This window comes from Manis pentadactyla, chromosome 2, assembly GCF_030020395.1.
Source record: "Manis pentadactyla isolate mManPen7 chromosome 2, mManPen7.hap1, whole genome shotgun sequence".
Lineage (NCBI taxonomy): Eukaryota > Metazoa > Chordata > Mammalia > Pholidota > Manidae > Manis > Manis pentadactyla.
In genome coordinates this window covers 213,655,264-213,671,502 of record NC_080020.1, presented here as the reverse complement: position 1 = coordinate 213,671,502, position 16,239 = coordinate 213,655,264, and the positions used below count along the sequence as shown (strand labels likewise).

Below are 16,239 nucleotides of genomic sequence, written 5' to 3'. Positions count from 1 at the left end.
CCTATTTTTCTGCAAAAAGCTGAGCTTCACAGGGCTTATTACCATTATAATTATTCTACAGCACAGGCTCCAATAACCAGGAGGCGATTTCTCAGTCTATTGCCATCCAAGCCCTCCTCGCTTCACTGCTCTTACTGCTTTTCTGCTTCACTGCTGCTAGGCCCTCCCCCAGGACAAGTCTGTGGCAGGGAGGGGACCAAGCCATGCAGCTTCCTGTGAGTCTCTCTGCTGTCCTGTGATAGGGGAAAGAGAGTAAGCCTTGACCTAGGTAAGCAAGGTTGGAAAACTGTTCTGAGATTCTCCTTTATTGGCACTCTGCCATTTATTATGGTGTGGATAAGGATGAGTCCACTTAGAAAGACAGATACCACAGCAGAGCGAATAGGATAATGAGACCTGGGCTCAGACCCTCGGTGTCCAGCTCCCAGCTCCCAGACTTGCTAGCTGTGTGACCTTGGGCAAGTCACTTAGCATCTCTGAGTCTTAGTTTCCTCATCTGTAAATGGAGATAATAATAGTACTACTTCTCAGGGTTGTCACAAGGATTAAATGAGATCAATACCCCATGGAAAATCTTTAGTACAATAGATAATATGTATGCCCCCAAAAGAGATTTTCCATTGTTACGATATTTAGTAAAATTTTATTCAATGTCTAACTTCCCTTCCATCAATCAATAAGCAAGAATTCATTGAACACCTCTGAAGGCCAGAACCCCAAGATTATTACTAACAGATACAAAAGAATCAAAGTATAAAGATGTATAAAGGAGAAATGTGGGCAGGGATGGTACCATGTATGCTCAGCCATGTGCCCAGCTCACACCCCAAAATTCCTGGTGCCCCTTTGTAATCAGTCTCTCCTCCTGCCTCTATCCCACTCCCTGGTTCCCAGGTAACCACTGACCTGCTTTCTGTTGCTGCAGATGAGTTTTAATTTTCTAGAATTTTATATAAATGGAATCATACACTATGCACTCTTTTCTTATCTTTTTCCCAGAAAAACTAAGAGGCATTCATGTCCTTGCGTGTCGATAGTTTCATTCCACTTTATTGCCGAGTAGTGTCCCATTGATATACATATCTCTCATCCAAAAACATTCATTTCCTTATTAGTGGCAGACAACAGGGAGCTGGAGGAAGAACTAATCCTATTTGTCTCCCCCATCCTGTCTTGTTGGGAGGAAAAAAAGTGAGGAGATGGGGAATGGTGTAGAAATCCAAAGTAACTACACAGAAGTAAAACAAAAGGATTAAAGGACCCGAGAGTGGGCCTTAGAAGCAAAGGTTAAGGAGTCAGGAAGCCAGGAAAGGAGAAAGCTGAGGGATAATTTAGGGCCATGACTTTTTCAAATATACAAAAGGTTATTTTTAAAACAGGCAGCTGGATAAGAATTGAACAGGGTCAGCCTGCAGTGAAAGAGCTGGATGAAATACAAGGGAACATCCCTGATGGGAAATCTGCGCGGATCCCACCTGCCGTGGCCAGAGGCCCGGGCCTGTGGGAGGAGGTGGCTGGACACAGATTAGCCCCCGGCAGGGTCCTGATCCATGTGGCTCTGAGGTCCATGGCAGATCTTTGATTTTTACTAGGTTGCAATTTCTTGAGAATCGAAAGCCCTTGGACACATCCTGAAGGAGTATAATTTACATAATATTAACGTTTTTCTTCCTGAGGCACCACTCCTGCCAAGCCCAATCCTACAGCCTGAGTTCTGGCTCCTCAGCCAGTGCTAACACCCCTTCTCTCCCCGCTGCCTAGGGACATGCCAGCCCAGGCCCGGGACCTGGTGGAGCGAATGAAGAAGAGCCCGGTGAGTACAGGGCCCCGGGCCACCCTGAAAGGCGCTCAGTATCCGGCTGTCTGGGGCAGGTACAGCGGCCCTCAGAGAGCCCCTCCTCACCACTGGCCCTCCTGCCCTTGGCTTGTCTGTAAGACAGGCCAGAAGAGCCCCAAGAAGCAGGGCTTACCATCAAAGCACCCTCTTTGCTACTCTCTCCCGACCCTGGCTCGGGTACCCCTGGCCCTAAGTCGAGCACAGGAGCAGGAGACGGAGAAGAGAGCTGGCCAGGACGGCATCCTTGGCCTCTGGCAGTTTCCCACTTTGCCCAAGAGTTGGCATCTCAGAGCCCTATTATGCAAACACTGTTCTAAAAATAGGCTCCTCATTCCAATCCTTCCTCCTTCCCATACACCAGGACCCTCTAAAACTTCTCACTGGCACTTTTTTAAGTGCTCTGTGTTTCTGAGTTGCAGTTCAGCCCCTGGCAGTACCCCTGCTGTGATGGCTGAGCAGAGAGCAGGCTCCTCCTCCACCTCCCTCCCAGGCCCTCTTCCTGCACCAAAGCCCGAAGCCCGAAGAAGCCTCCCGAGAGGCAGGTCTGGGCTTTTGCTTCTCATGGCATCTTTTGCCTTGGTTCCTTTGAAGGGCATTAGATGGAGTATTTAGGGATGTGTTAATACTCCACTCTACCAGGAACTGCAGCTTTCTAAAGAGGACTTCAAAGGGAAAGCAGTGTCCTCCACTGTGTGAGTGGACACACACGCAGACACGTGCATGAGCACGCACACACACACACACACACACACACACACACACCTGCCTTCCTCCCTCCCTGGAGCTCATCGCCTGGAACCAAGTGGAGGGAGGCTCCACTGGCATCTCCTTTCCATTGTGATACAAAGCAGGGACAGGCAGGCAGGGCAGGGGGGTGGGGGGCTGTCTGGCCTGGTGATCACCACCTGCATGTGACCGCCCCCCACTCCACTATCAAAGTCTAAACCCAGGGTCTTCTGAATCCTCAGGAAATCAACCTAGAAACAGACTGGAAGCTGATCACACTCTTCATTGGGAGCAACGACTTGTGTCATTACTGCGAGAATCTGGTAGGCCCCAGACCAGCCCTGTCAGACACCTGAGACAGGAGCTGTGGCCTGTCATTGCCCACGCCTAGGGCCCCGGCTTGCCTTGTGGGAGTCCCATTGGCCTGCTCTCCCAGGTCCCTCACGCAGGCCCCTGGCCCACACACGCCAGGTGAGGCTGGCCTTTCCCAAGGCTGAGGAGCCCGCAAGTGTCTGGGAGCACCCAGTCTTCAGGCACTGCCGAGGAGGTGGGCTCCCGTGCGCACGAATACTGCGCTCTGCTTCCAGTGGGTAACTACCAAGCCCCACCCACACCTGCTTGGGGTCCCTGCGCCTGTTTGCTTTGGCCATCCTCCTTGAGAAAAAACAACGTCGTATGGGGGTTGGATAAAACTGAACCAATCCTGATAGGATGGCTTGCTGCCCTTGAGGGACGTTGCAGTTGCAGGTTGACCACCCTCTGCAAGCTGGCCTGGGCACCTAGCTCGTTCCTCCTGTTGTTTCCAGACTTACAATTGGAAATTGTGACTTTTAGAATATGTCTTGTTCTAAGTTGGGGAACATTCTGTATTTTATTTGGCCAGAAAAAAAACAGCTGCCAGAACTCAGAGCTGGTGACAGAATGTCTGACAGCCACAGGCATGGGGAGAAAGCATTTATCATTCCTCTGGCTCAGAAAGACCAGCCACCAAAGGCTGATAAGAATTACACTCCCCCCACACAGGGGTTCACTTTCCCAAGCCTCGCCGCCTCTGACCTCTCCCTTACTACCCAGACCCAGACCTGCCTATGGACACTCAGTACAGGAAAATGCCTCTACTGGACATGGATACCTGTCCCTCCTGCAAACAGTCAGGTGTATACTACTGAGAGCATCTTTTTGTGAAAGACAGCTGAAGGCCACCACCAGGGTTAACTCAGGCATATTTTAGGAAGGAGCTAAGTTAGCCTCCAGTCGGGAGATGCGTCAGAGGAGGAGACCCTTAAGCTGAGTCACAAGGGATAAAAATCAGGGGGTGGCAGTGGAGCCAGCCATGGGCCAAAGCCCAGAGGACAGAGAGTGTGATCACCAGGGGCACCATCGTGGTCGGAGAAGGCCGAGGCTGGTGGCAGATGGGACTGGAGAAGTGGCAGGGCCTAGCACTGTCAGGGTCTGTTTTTGGGTCTGAGATACCATGGGGTGCAGATTGTTCATGGTGTCCAGTGGGGGCCAAGGGGTGACTTTTTACAATAGACTCTGTGTCCAACAAAAACAAGGGCTGAGCTTCCCAGCCCATCCAGTGCCATTGAAGCCTGTCAGTACCCACTCTGCCACCATCCCACAGCCCTAGGGCCCTCTTGTGCTGGGCATCAGACCCCCTCCTCCTCACAGAGTGGAGCCCAGGGGCTAAGGAGAACCTCCTTCGTTCTTCACAGGAGGCCCTACCAGCTGAGGAGTATGTTCAGCACATCCAGCGGGCCCTGGACATCCTCTATGAGGAGGTAGGGAAGAGCCGCTGCATTCTCCTGGGTCCTTTTTCCTCCCAGCAACCTGTCTGTCTGCTCCCTTACGGGGGAGTTGCTGCCTGGGTGCAGCTAGGCAAGTTGTATTCAGTGAGGTGCATGCTGGCGGAGCCCCTCCGTGAGTGAGCACCTGGATGGGCTGGGCGGGTGGGAGCGACCAAGCTCCTCTGCAGGGAAACTCCAAGTGGATCAGATCGTATTGCTGGGTGGCAGAGAGCTCGCCTCTGCAGCCAGTTGACCTTGTTTACAGCTCAGGACTGTGGCTTACTAGCAATGTGACTCTGGGCAAGTGACTTCTGTGTCTCAGCTTCCCAAGCTATTGAGTGGGGCCAATAAAGAAGACTCAGTGAGATAATACAAGTCACATCCCCTCTTTGGGCCTCAGTTTCTCTGTTGGTAAAGTTGGGGAGGGGGATGTTCAATTGCAAATGATCCCCTGGGCTCATTCCAACAGTAACCAGTGTGCCTCACAACTGCCTGGGGGCCAATGAAACCCATCCCTCTGCTCCTCACAGCTTCCGAGGGCTTTCATCAACGTGGTGGAGATCATGGAGCTGGCTGGCCTACACCAGGGCCAAGGCGGGAAATGTGACATGCAAGTGGCGGCTCAGTAAGTACAGTCTCAGGGAGAGGGCACCTGGGGAGAGCAAGGCTCCCAGGGTAAGACCACTACAGGCGGAGCCAGATAGTCCTGTCAAGAGGGCAGACATCAGCAATGAGCCCGGGACTTGGAAAACCATCTGGAAATGCCTCTACCTTATTGACTGCCTGAAGTATGCAAGTCACTTCATTGCTTTGGACCCCCACTGCTTTTCTGTAAAGGAAGAGGCACAATGACGCCAATCGGCCAATGATCCTTAAGGCCCCCAACATCATGTATGATTCCGAATTCCAAGTTGAGCAAGTTGCTCTGTGTTTGAGAGGCAGTGCAAGGCAATGAGCTTTCAAGGTAGCAGATCTGGCCTCAAATCTGGCTCTGCCTATGTCGGAGCTGTGGAACCTCACACAAACCACATGCTCTGGGCTTCTTTCTCCTCGCCTGTAAAATCTCCTTGCAAAGACCTCACAGATGTGAGGTCTAGAGGAAATGCAAGTAATGTGCCTGGTCCCTGTGGGGCAGGCTCTTGGAAACAGTAGCTTTAAAATATGCTTGAAATCCAGCCTTTGAGCTAAGCAGTCCTGTCTGGGGTCAAGTGAATTTGCTGGGAAGGTGACCAGCTGGTTCCTGTGTTTGCTAGGAACCTGGCCCCTAGGGTGCCTGGCCAATAGCTGGAGGGTCTTGCACCTTCCGGAGTCTGCAGGTCTTGCACCCCATCTAGTCAGTGTGCCTCAAGCTGGTTGACCCTCCCTAGCTTCTCAAAAGACTCCCCAGCCTAGAGCTCTGAGGGTAAGTCCTAAGCAGCCAGAGGTAGAGCTGGAAAACTTCAGGAACATGAATAAGAAAGAAGGGCTATCATGGTAGTCTTCCCACAATTCCAGCCCCTTCTCACCCCCTCCCTCCCCTCATGGGGCCCCAGGAGCCACAGGGAATGGGTAGCCTGTTCACCAGGAGGCCTGGCCAACAGGAGCCAATCCTCCCGCCTTCTCTATACAAGCACCTGCTAGACCTCTGGCTCCTGAGTTACGTCATGTTCTGGGACCTGCGTCCCAGAGTCAGCCAAGGCTGAGTGTGGGGACACCTGCGTTTTGCCACCCTCCTGTTCAAGGCAGCACAGGAGCCAGGCCCCCAAGGGCAGCAACTGCCTCCATGGGGGTCAGCTTCCCGGGGCACAGGGTCAGGCCACCCCTGGAGCCTCCCCACAGGACTCCTTATCTCGCAGGAGCAGCTGCGCTTGCCTCGGACGCACCCAGAGCTCCCGGGAGATGCAGGAACTGAAGAAAGTGAACTGGAACTTCCAGGTGAGCCTGTGCCCTGAAGGCCAATCACAGCCCCTGAGCTTTTTCTTATTTTATAATTGGAAGTTAATACCTTTTTATCCTCTTCACCTATTTCACCCATCCCTCCATGCTTCCAGTCCCTGAAATATTTATCCAGGCAAATTGGACACCAAGGCCTGGGTGGGAAGCAGGGGGAGTGAGAAATCTCAGAGGGAGGTTGGGAGAACCCCAGCCGGGGGCCAGCCCTGAGCCGGTGAAAGCGCTCAGGTACCATGTGATGGGCCCACCTCCCCCTCAGAGGAGAGGAGCCTGTGGTCACGGCCTTGCTGTCTCCCACCCTCCACCGTTCTCACCCTCTGGTGTCTGCTTCCCCAACACATTCCTCCTCCTGTCCACCTCTGCTCATGCTGTCCCCTCTCTTGAGCATCTGTGCACGTATCCATCTCACGCACAGGGTGTGTCCTCTTACCACCTCGAAGAAGCTCCTTTGCCTCCGCTTCACCCTCAACTCTCTCTCTATAGCAACTTCAGCCTGCATGTCACTGACCCTGAAGCCTTATATGCTTCTCATGTTTTCTACATCCGGCCTCATTTTTTCAGATGATTATATGCTTCTTGAGGAGAAGCACATCTAATCTACCCCTTTTACAGTCCACATTCTGGCACTTAATAAAGCCAATGACCATGGACACTCATCCCCCAAGTTTACAGGTGTTGAGATGCTTACCATCCGAGCAGGAGGCCTTTGGCCTAAGCAGTCGGGTCAGCAGCTCAGAGTCAGCCTTACAGAGACTCAGCATGGATGGGGGCAGTGCTCAGGCAGCAGTACAGACTAAATGCACACAGCTTAGAGTAGCCCCTTTGAGGCTGGCCCCCGTCACAACCAGCCCAGGGCAGCAGGACCGGGACCTGTCCGGCCAGCCTCGCCAGAGGTTTGAGCAGTCTCTGTCCCCATCCACAGAGTGGCATCTCCCGGCTGACCTACCAGCAACAGTACCTTCAGCGTGAGGACTTCGCCGTGGTGCTGCAGCCATTCTTCCAAAACACTCTCATCCCCCTGAACAGCGTAAGCCAGGGGTGCTTCTGGGCGGTGCATGGGAGAGGCTGCTCTTAGGTGATGCACTTACTTCCCTACGTAGGTTTTTCTTTTAATCATCTCTCTCCAAGCAGGCTTCCAAGGCCTCTTTTCCTTTTTGGGGGTGGGGGTTATAATTGGAACATAGTATAGTGACTAAGCTCCCTGGGCATAGCCCTGCTACTTGCTGGATTAGGATAGAATGAAAGCTTCTTAAAATTATTATTTTTGAGTATTAGTATAGGGGTGTTGAAGGAAAAGGAATGGAGTATGGGTAACTACAATCCATGTCTGTTTGGTTTTGTGTTTTTTTTTTAATTCCAAAATTGAGGAGTTCTTCCATCAATATCTAGCCTGGCAGCAACAGCCTTGAAAGGAGAAATGCACAGGGCCCCTGCGGGGATGGTAGGGGGCAGGTAAAGGTGTCCTTTCCCCAGGAAGGTAACTGCCTTGCCTTGGTCACAGAGAGGGGGCGCTGACCTCACCTTCTTCTCCGACGACTGCTTCCACTTCTCAGAGCGCGGTCACGCCGAGATGGCCATTGCCCTCTGGAACAACATGGTGAGTGCCCCAGAGCCTAGGGGGCAGCCCAAGAATGTTGGCTAACTCTCACAGTGAATAGCCTATTGGCTGACATAGCCCCTTTCTCCCCAAAGCTCAGAGTGTTGGCACACCCATTTGCCCCGACAGATTTGATTCTTTTGGCAGTGCCCTAGAGAGGTAGGGGGAATAACATTGTGAACAGATCAACAGTTTGAACATATCAGCTTCAACCCCTTACTGTGTGACCTTGGGCAAATGATCTCTCTCTGGCCCTCTCTATCAATATCTGTAAAAGTAATGCAAATGACTCAGAGCTCAGAAAATTGACATAATATGTGCACAGTACAATAATTAGCATTTAATAAATGCCGGCCCCCATTCCTCCTCTCTCAACACATTCCCAACTATTATTTCTTTAAACCTCACAGAGAAAAGAGCCACCCAGCCTGTTTTTGCAGGCTGCCACCTCTTCCTGTCCTTTCTAATGGAGAAAAAGGAAACCTTATGCAATGAGCATAGAGCCCGGGGGCCACAGGGACACCTGGCCTGTGCCCCACCGCTCACTACTGGATAGTCAGCTGCATAGGCAGGAGCTTGACCCATAACCCCAGTAGTATCCTGTTGCACAGAGCAGATGAGATGCCTTTCCAATCCAATGGCTCCTTTTGCTCTAGGCTCAGCGGGTAGCGGGTAACCCAATCCCCACCCCTACCTGCATGTTCCCCCATGGTGACCAACAATCTACCTCCTGCTCCTCCTGTTGCAGCTTCAGGCCCGCTGTGTCTGGCAACCACCACTGTGCAAATATTCCCACACCTGTCACCTCATCCAACATGTTCAGGATCTTACGTGGCTGACTCGGAGTACTGCCTTTCCGCCTAGCCACACCACCTCCTCCTCTCCCCAGAACAGCATGCAATCAGATTTTATCCTTGGCCTAGTTAATTGCAGACCTGGCCTTCCTGTACTTTTGTTTCCCTGATGTTTTCCTCATGTTGACGTCATATCTACCCACTCCTACAACTGCAATTCAGAGTCCTGGGCTGACAGAGCATGACAACAATCAAAATATCTGAGTCCCCTCCCACCCAACCTCCACCGTCATTTTTTAAAGCAAAGTTTTACACAATATAATTCCTGGGAGCAGTTGTGTTTTTTTGTAGATTTTTGCTTTTGAAGTCTAGTTGTCCTTCAGTGGCTGAATCATAGGACTTCATTCCTCTTAAAATCCCCTCCAAGAATGAGTATCTGTGCACAGCCCCATGGAGTCTCCTGACATCTCAGGGGAACCCACAGATTCCAAGAAGGGCTACATATGCTAAGCCTTAGCCTTTCCTTCCCAGCATTTTCATCAGGGTATGGATCTCCTACCTGGGGGCATTCTGAGCATGCTTATGCCAGGAGCCTCGCAGGGCTCAATGGCCACACTGACTTCTCAAACATATTAGGGCCCATTGGTCTCTTTTTACATGAATTAACAATGCAGTCCTGGCCTTCTCTTCTAAAGCAGCTCAGGATTCACCTAGGTGAGAGGCTTTTATAAATAAGGCAAGTGAGAGAGGTTTCCATATGAAAACAAAAGGTGAACTGCCATGGAACCATGTTGGTCACACTGCAAGACTATCTGTGGCTTCCCAGCCATAGCCCAAATTAAAAAGCACCAAAAACAAAACTAAAATAATCTAAGAGTATCTTATCCTGTGCTGTATAATTTGGGGAAATAATTACAGAGTTCAGCGTTTTCATCCATAACCATCTCAGATAAAGCTCTCACATCATGCCAACTTTTAGATCATTTTCTCACTGAACTTTCAATCCTAGAGTGACATAAAATGAGTAGGCCATTAGAACTAGAAAGGCTCTCAGAGCCAGAATTCTCTGTAACTGAAATACAGAGACATGAAGCCATGATCCCCCTAGTGTCCTGGCCTCAGCACCACTCTGGCCTCTCACTTGCCAACCTGGTAAGCACCCGTGTAGGTGGTGAATTCACGTCTTATAATTAGTGCTATGACATAGTGTCCGCAGCCTTCGCTGATGCTCAGGACACCTTATTAGGACAACAGACACCCTAAACACAGCCCCCTCCTGCCCCGCCTCTCAACAGGTTGTGCCTCCTCCTCCAGAGACTTTTGCAAAGCCAGAAACCAGCAGCACTAGGGAAGGGCTTTCAGCTTTTCCTCCTTTTTTCTGACACCTATTCCTCTTCTGTGGAAATCTTTCAGCTCACGTTTGCTTCTCCCCAGGCCCCGGGGGACAGTGCCAGCCTCCTAAGTTGCATGCCTGTCTCCAGGCTTACAGCCACTACACCAGCAATTCTCAGCTCTGGCTGCATATTAGAATCATCTGGGGACTTTTAAAAATAATACATCCAACCACTTCGGAAAACTGTTATATCTATTAAAGCTTGACTATACGTATTTCCTGTGACACAACAACCATTCATACATGTATCCCCAACAGAAAGGTGCACACAAGTTAACCACAAGATGCATATGAAAAATTTCCTAGGAGCACTCTTCATAAGCCCCAAACAGGAAACTCCCCAAGTTCTACCGTCCACTGACAGTAGAGTGGGGCCACAAACTGTGGCACATTCATACAGTGGAAGATCTTATAGCAAACTTCAACCACTGTATATGCAACTTTATAAAGTTCAATAAGCAATTAATAAATGATCTTACTGGGGGGTGGGTAGCACTGGAGGAAGGTGCTGGGGAGGCTTCTGAGAGCTGGTAATTAATACCTGTTCCTTCATCTGAATGATCAGTTACATGGTATGTTCATTTATTACAATTTGTCAGCTGCTCACTTAGGATTTGTCCTTGATTCTACATGTATGTTACTTAAAAAAAAAAAAAAAAAAAAAACAGGACCTAGGCCTCATCCCTACAAATTCTGACTTAGTTGGGGTTGGAACTTGAGTTAATATGTTTGAAAAGCTCCCCAGCCAGGTGATAATATTGCCCAGGGTTTACTAACCACTACCTTAGATCTATTTGCCACAGGCCAACTTCAGTAATCTGCATAAATGAAAATCTGACCAAGTCAGGCTTCTGCTTTCCAACTTGCAGAGCCCACCCTTCCCCACAGGAGAAAGGCCATGTCCCCTAGCCTTACACAGGGCCTTGTGGGACTGGCCCAGATTAACCTCTCCAGCAGCCACCTTCCGCACCCTTGGATTCGCACCTGGAAGCCTAGGAAGGAGTGAAGCTCCCTGCCCCACCCCTGCCATCTCCTGCCTTGCTCCTCCCCTTGTCTTGGACTACCTTGTACCCCTCTTCTCCTGGTGAACTCTTACCTACCTCTACACATGACTCAGGTGCCGGCTCCAACAGGACGCCTTCCCTAATCCCCAGAGCAGGCTAGAGGCCCCAGCCCCATTGCACCCTGCCCTGTCCCAGTCCTACCATTTGCCACATCACTGGTATCCATGGTGTCTGGCTTTGGAAAGGTGGGTTCTGGGAACAGCAGCCCCAGTTCCCACGGCCAGCCCCTGAGCTTCTCCACTCAGGTCTCTGCGCCTCTCTTCATCAGTCTCTTCACTCAACAACTATCTCTTGAGTGGCACTATGCGGTGGGTACTATTACGGGTGCTGGGGAAAGCAAGCGCTCATGGAACTTAGATGGTCTAGTGGAGAAAAGACAGATAAGGTGACTCCTGACTATATTTTTTAAGCTTAAAAAATAAAGCAGGGCACCATGACAGAGAAATGGAGGAGAAGAAAGAGGCCTCACCCAAGACTGGCATGTGACCTGAGGACTGCCAGGCTTGCAGAAGACTAGGGCCAGAATGTTCCACACAGAGGAAATAGGGCCTGTGTGGGCCCGGAGTCAGGAATGAACTTGAAGTGTCTGAGCAGCATGAAAGTGGCAGGACCAGGGTGGCAGTGGAGAAGGAGAGAAGCAGTTGGGTTTGGGCCATGTCTTGGGGAGGCTAACAGATGGATGAGGTAGAAGAGGAACACAGGATCACTCCGCAGCTTGGAGCCCAGGAAACTGGGTGGAGGGCTGAGGCAAAAGAGGAAAAAGGGCTTGGGAGGGAAAAAATCAAAAGTTCTGTTTTGGACATGGTAGAAGTGTGATCTGCCTTCCAGAAATCTACCTGGAGGTATCAGGTAAGCTGTTAAATATATGAGCCTAGACCTAAATCTAGTGAGATTAGGATGGAAATTAGGAAAAAATGTGGGAGTCATTGGCCATGGGGATGGCATTAAAGACCATGGGACTGATGAGAGCTCCTGGAGAAAGAACAGTAGAAAAGGGTGTTGGGCCAACTACCGGGCCCGTGGGCATTCATCCAACGTCCAACACCAGCAACAGACAGGAGAGAATCAGGAGTAAAGAGTACCACGTCCCAGGAGCCAAGAGAAGCGCTCTGAGAGGAAGGCATCAGCTCTGACAAATGCTGCTGAAAACTCAAGCAAAACGAAGGCAAAAAAATGACAATGGATCTAGCAATATGGAGGTGATTATGACCTTGACCACAGCTTCCGTCAAGTGATAAAGACTGACTGCAGTGGGCAGTGGAGAGGGTGGGAGGTATGACCAGGGACTGCACACAAGTCTCCCCAGGGTTATGAGGAGCAATGGTGAAGGCAGCTGGGGCAGGGGGATCAGGGGAGGGCGGCTAAAGGCTGGGAGATAGATTGTACACAGATGGCCAGGCAGTTTGTAGGTTCCTGGAATACTACTGGGACCCAGCCAGCCTGACCGTTAGCATCTATCCCATTACTAGGTGCTTCTGTTATAAGAGGCTGGTGCTTTCTCAGCTCTAAAAAAGCATAAATACTGCTGCCTGACACGTGTCCGTCACCTCCGACTCTCACGTGCTTTCACTTCTTCCTCTCACTGGATGCTCACAACAACCTAACATGGAATGTCTGGCAGGGATTAATGCCCCCCCTCTAATCCTGGGGCAGGTCCAGAGCCTGCCTGGCATCACATGGCTCAATACCAGCAGAGCCAGGACCCCAGCTGAGGTGCCCACTGTGCTCTGTCCAGTCACGGTGGTCTCTCCCAGGACCAGAGCCACTCTCGCTCCTCTGTATTATTAAGGAACAGGTGCAAAACACTTCAGGACAAGGAAAAGCATGGCCACGGGCCAGGCATGGTCACTGGCTGGCACAGCATCCTTTCTCTCACCTCAGAGGCAGTTTCTGGGGGTCAGGACCAGACAGGCAAGCAGAAATACAAGAGGCGAGGAGGCTAGACATTCAGGACAGCCTGGATAGGCAAGCGTGCCAGGGGGCCATCCTTCTTGGTGCTGCCATGTGGGAGGGGGTGGCAGCTTCCAGCTCAGCTCATTCTCAGAGGAGCCAGAATCAGAAGTACTCAGAACCTCTCTGGATACAGTTGCTCCCAGAGATGTTTCAAGTAAACTTTCATCTATGTGAAAAACATACCAAGTAGCTCAAACGAGAAATTCCAATTTCTGACGAGCCAAAAGTAGTAACGATGCCATGGTAAACAATCTGTTCTCAAAGTCTTCCTGAAACTGACTAGCCCCATGCACTTCAAAAGTTGGTAAATATGATTATCACCATTTCATAAAATTGAAAATGCAGAGTGTCTGAGGTTACAGCCACCCACAGGGGAGCAGGAGGTGGAGGCCCTGGGCCCAGCCCCTCCACACACTCACTGTGGCCCCTGGACAGGTCAGTCTCCCTGGGCCTCGACCTCCTCCTCAGGAAATCTGGGACACGGACTCTGACCTGTCACCATGTCAAGTCAGGCCCAGCAGCGGCGCCAGGGCTGCTGGTGTCTGCTGCACAGCTGCCTCTGTTGCTGGCTTAAACCCACCCTCGCAGAGGGAGGGTATCTGGTGTTCAGTTCTCCTCCCAGCTTCGGAGGGAACCAAGGTTGTCTTTTCCTCTCCTCAGCTGGAACCCGTGGGCCAAAAGACGACCTCCAACAACTTCACCCACAGCCGAACCAAACTCAAGTGCCCCTCTCCTGTGAGTGAACGTCCTGCATGTCCTGTGGGACAGACGCCTTGGGGGCGGGGGGAGTCACAAAAGAGTCCCCCGGGACACTATCACTGTGCACCTCCCTTCACTGCCACCATTCTCAAATCTCCCCTCAATCCCCTTACTGTCCCTGAAACTTCTCAGCGCCTTAGCCATGGGCACAGGGCAGGAGGAAGCAGCAGGTCTGAGTGAAGTGGGGAGAGGCACTCAGGGATCACAAATGGGCCCTGGCCAGAACCCTGGGGCACCACTACCCCAAGGGGTTGGGGCACCCTCTGTCCTCAGCACACACCAAGGAGCTCGCCCGTGCCAGGCACACCTCTAGAGCTGGGGGTTGGGGGGAAAGGAGAAATGAGACCCCGTGTCTGTTCTGGGAGCCCGCGGTCCTCCTCCACTGTCTCCACCACTGCCGCCTTCCAGGCCCCTGCTGCCCTCACCCAGACCACCGGCAAGACCCCTCACTTGCTCCCCAGCTCCCCTCTCTCCCTTCTCCGTCCCTCCTACAGTAGCCACCGGACTCAGGGTAGCCTAACTGAAAAGGAACTCCAGTCCTGTCAAGGCTGCTTGAAACCCTCCCCTGGTCCCCACTGCTCAAGAGAGGCCAGAGGGTGGGAGGCCATCGTTCCTGTCTCGCCTAGACACGCTCTCTGTGTTCCTGGAACATGGATCAGCTTCCCAGCCAAGCCCCACGACTGGGCTCACTCGTGCCCTCTGCTCCTCCTGCAGCCTCAGCCCCCATCTCTGCCAGTGGAAAATCCTCACACCCTTCAAGGCCAGACTCTGCCCCCTCGGACCTACTATTCCTCCTCTCTCACCTCCCTCTGCCCCACACAGTGTTCCTGCCCCCAGATACGCACTGTCAGTCTCTCCTTTCTGTTTACACCTCTCAGAAGACACTGACCCAGGCACCTTCGTGATGTGACCCAGTGAACACGGCACCCAGTGGTCACTGACAGTGAGGAAAGGATCCGGGGAGGCAGCCACAAACACCTCCTCTCCTGGCCTTTCTCAGTTTTGGTTCTCTAATCTACTACAGAGCCAACCATCCTTTCACACTGACCTTCCCTGGGATGGGGGGGTGAGGGTAGTCGTCAAGCAATTGCCTGGAGAAAATGGGTGTGGGGGGCTCCGCCAGATCCCCACGACCTGCCTGTCAGTTCCTAATCTTTCAAAATCGGGTTGACAGCAAGGGAGATGCTGGTGAGAAACCAAAAGGGGGTATACCTGGGTGGTGACCCCTTGGGATGCCCATCTTCATCCAGAAGGTTTGGCACAGTATAGACAAAGAAGCTTCACAAACAGGGATGAGCTGTGGAAATGTGCAAGGTGATTGTACCACCTCCGGGACGGGGACTAAGCAAGCTTAAGATGGGCAGGTGGGCAGTTTTCAGAGGCCCTTAACTCCTGACCCTTTCCCCCTCCACAGGAGAGCCCTTATCTCCACACCCTGGGGAACAGTCAGCCACTCCAAGACCAGGCTGATGCAGGCCCCGGGGTGCTCTCCTGGGCTGTGCCAGTGGCGGCGGGAGGTGGCCTTGCATGTGGCATTGGTGCAGTGATGGCATGGAGGGCCATGAGGGGTCGCCAGAGAGAACATCCTGCAATGAGCCTGAACACCATGAGCTTCTAGGCCATGCGCAGGAGCTCATCCTAAATTCCCAGCATCGTTCCTCTCCACCCTCTACCTTGGCCACCCCCGCCACCACCGAGAGCACTTGCTTCAACACCTGGTGAAACAGGATGCCACAAGGACAGTCGTGACTTCTGGAGTCCGGGGCCTATGATCCTGGAATTGGCAAATTTAAATAAAGGTCAAAGCCGTTCTGTTCTTGGGTTAGCCTGCCTGAAGCGCTCACCTTCCATCTATCAAGCAGCACAGGTACGGGAGCTGGAGTCTTTCATTACCTGTCTCAGCCAGAGCTACTCAAACGACGGGCAACCAGAGCCCAGACCAGCCCGTCAGGCTCCAGCCAGCACCCGATGAGCATATGCTCAGTCACCAAACCCACTATTTCAAACTCTGGCCAGCATTCAAAACAATCCCATACCTGTTATACACCTGTTCTGTCCCCAGGACAATGCAGAGCAGTGGGGTAACTCCAAGGCTGTGCATGTCCTGGCCTGGCCAGGGGGACAAACTTCCTCGTAAAACAAGAAGCTCCATGACAGTGTGCAATTCAGTACTGGGGCATTTGTAGGTAAATGTGTCTAATTGCTCTCAAGAATAGGAGAGTTCCCTGGGGAAAGTTACCTGGAAGAGAGCAACTTTGAAATGTCAAAAGAGTAAAAAAGGATTGGGATGTGAATACGTCACATATCCTCAACCTGATTTTTTCAGGGCGCTAAATTTAGGAAAGAATTCATCCTTCTACATTATCAAGTGTCTAAGAGAAAGCTAGAGAGCCTGAT

The 16,239-nt window shown here is 51.8% G+C and overlaps 1 protein-coding gene and 1 long non-coding RNA gene across 5 annotated transcripts in view; one reads left to right on the top strand and one right to left on the bottom strand.

Moving 5' to 3' along the window:
* PLB1 (phospholipase B1) overlaps positions 1 to 15,724 on the top strand; it is a 112,832-nt gene extending 97,108 nt beyond the window's left edge. Inside the window, exons 50-58 of the mRNA XM_036903586.2 lie at positions 1,762 to 1,813; positions 2,806 to 2,886; positions 4,279 to 4,344; positions 4,881 to 4,975; positions 6,186 to 6,264; positions 7,205 to 7,309; positions 7,784 to 7,879; positions 13,744 to 13,818; positions 15,257 to 15,724. Coding sequence (XP_036759481.2) covers positions 1,762 to 1,813; positions 2,806 to 2,886; positions 4,279 to 4,344; positions 4,881 to 4,975; positions 6,186 to 6,264; positions 7,205 to 7,309; positions 7,784 to 7,879; positions 13,744 to 13,818; positions 15,257 to 15,460 — 853 coding nt within the window. The 3' untranslated portion in view covers positions 15,461 to 15,724. The remainder of the gene's footprint in view (positions 1 to 1,761; positions 1,814 to 2,805; positions 2,887 to 4,278; positions 4,345 to 4,880; positions 4,976 to 6,185; positions 6,265 to 7,204; positions 7,310 to 7,783; positions 7,880 to 13,743; positions 13,819 to 15,256) is intronic.
* Positions 1,029 to 9,753, bottom strand: LOC118921638 (uncharacterized). 4 transcript variants are annotated; one of them, XR_008995898.1, is made up of 5 exons: positions 8,607 to 9,753; positions 7,804 to 7,895; positions 7,241 to 7,432; positions 5,122 to 5,179; positions 1,029 to 1,631 (listed from the first exon to the last, which is right to left on the bottom strand). It is a non-coding gene; the product is annotated as an uncharacterized LOC118921638 (long non-coding RNA). The 4 variants fall into 4 exon arrangements; XR_005028438.2 differs by lacking the exon at positions 7,241 to 7,432 and having other exon boundaries at positions 7,804 to 8,030; XR_008995896.1 differs by lacking the exon at positions 7,241 to 7,432.
* Positions 15,725 to 16,239: the final 515 nt, after the last annotated feature.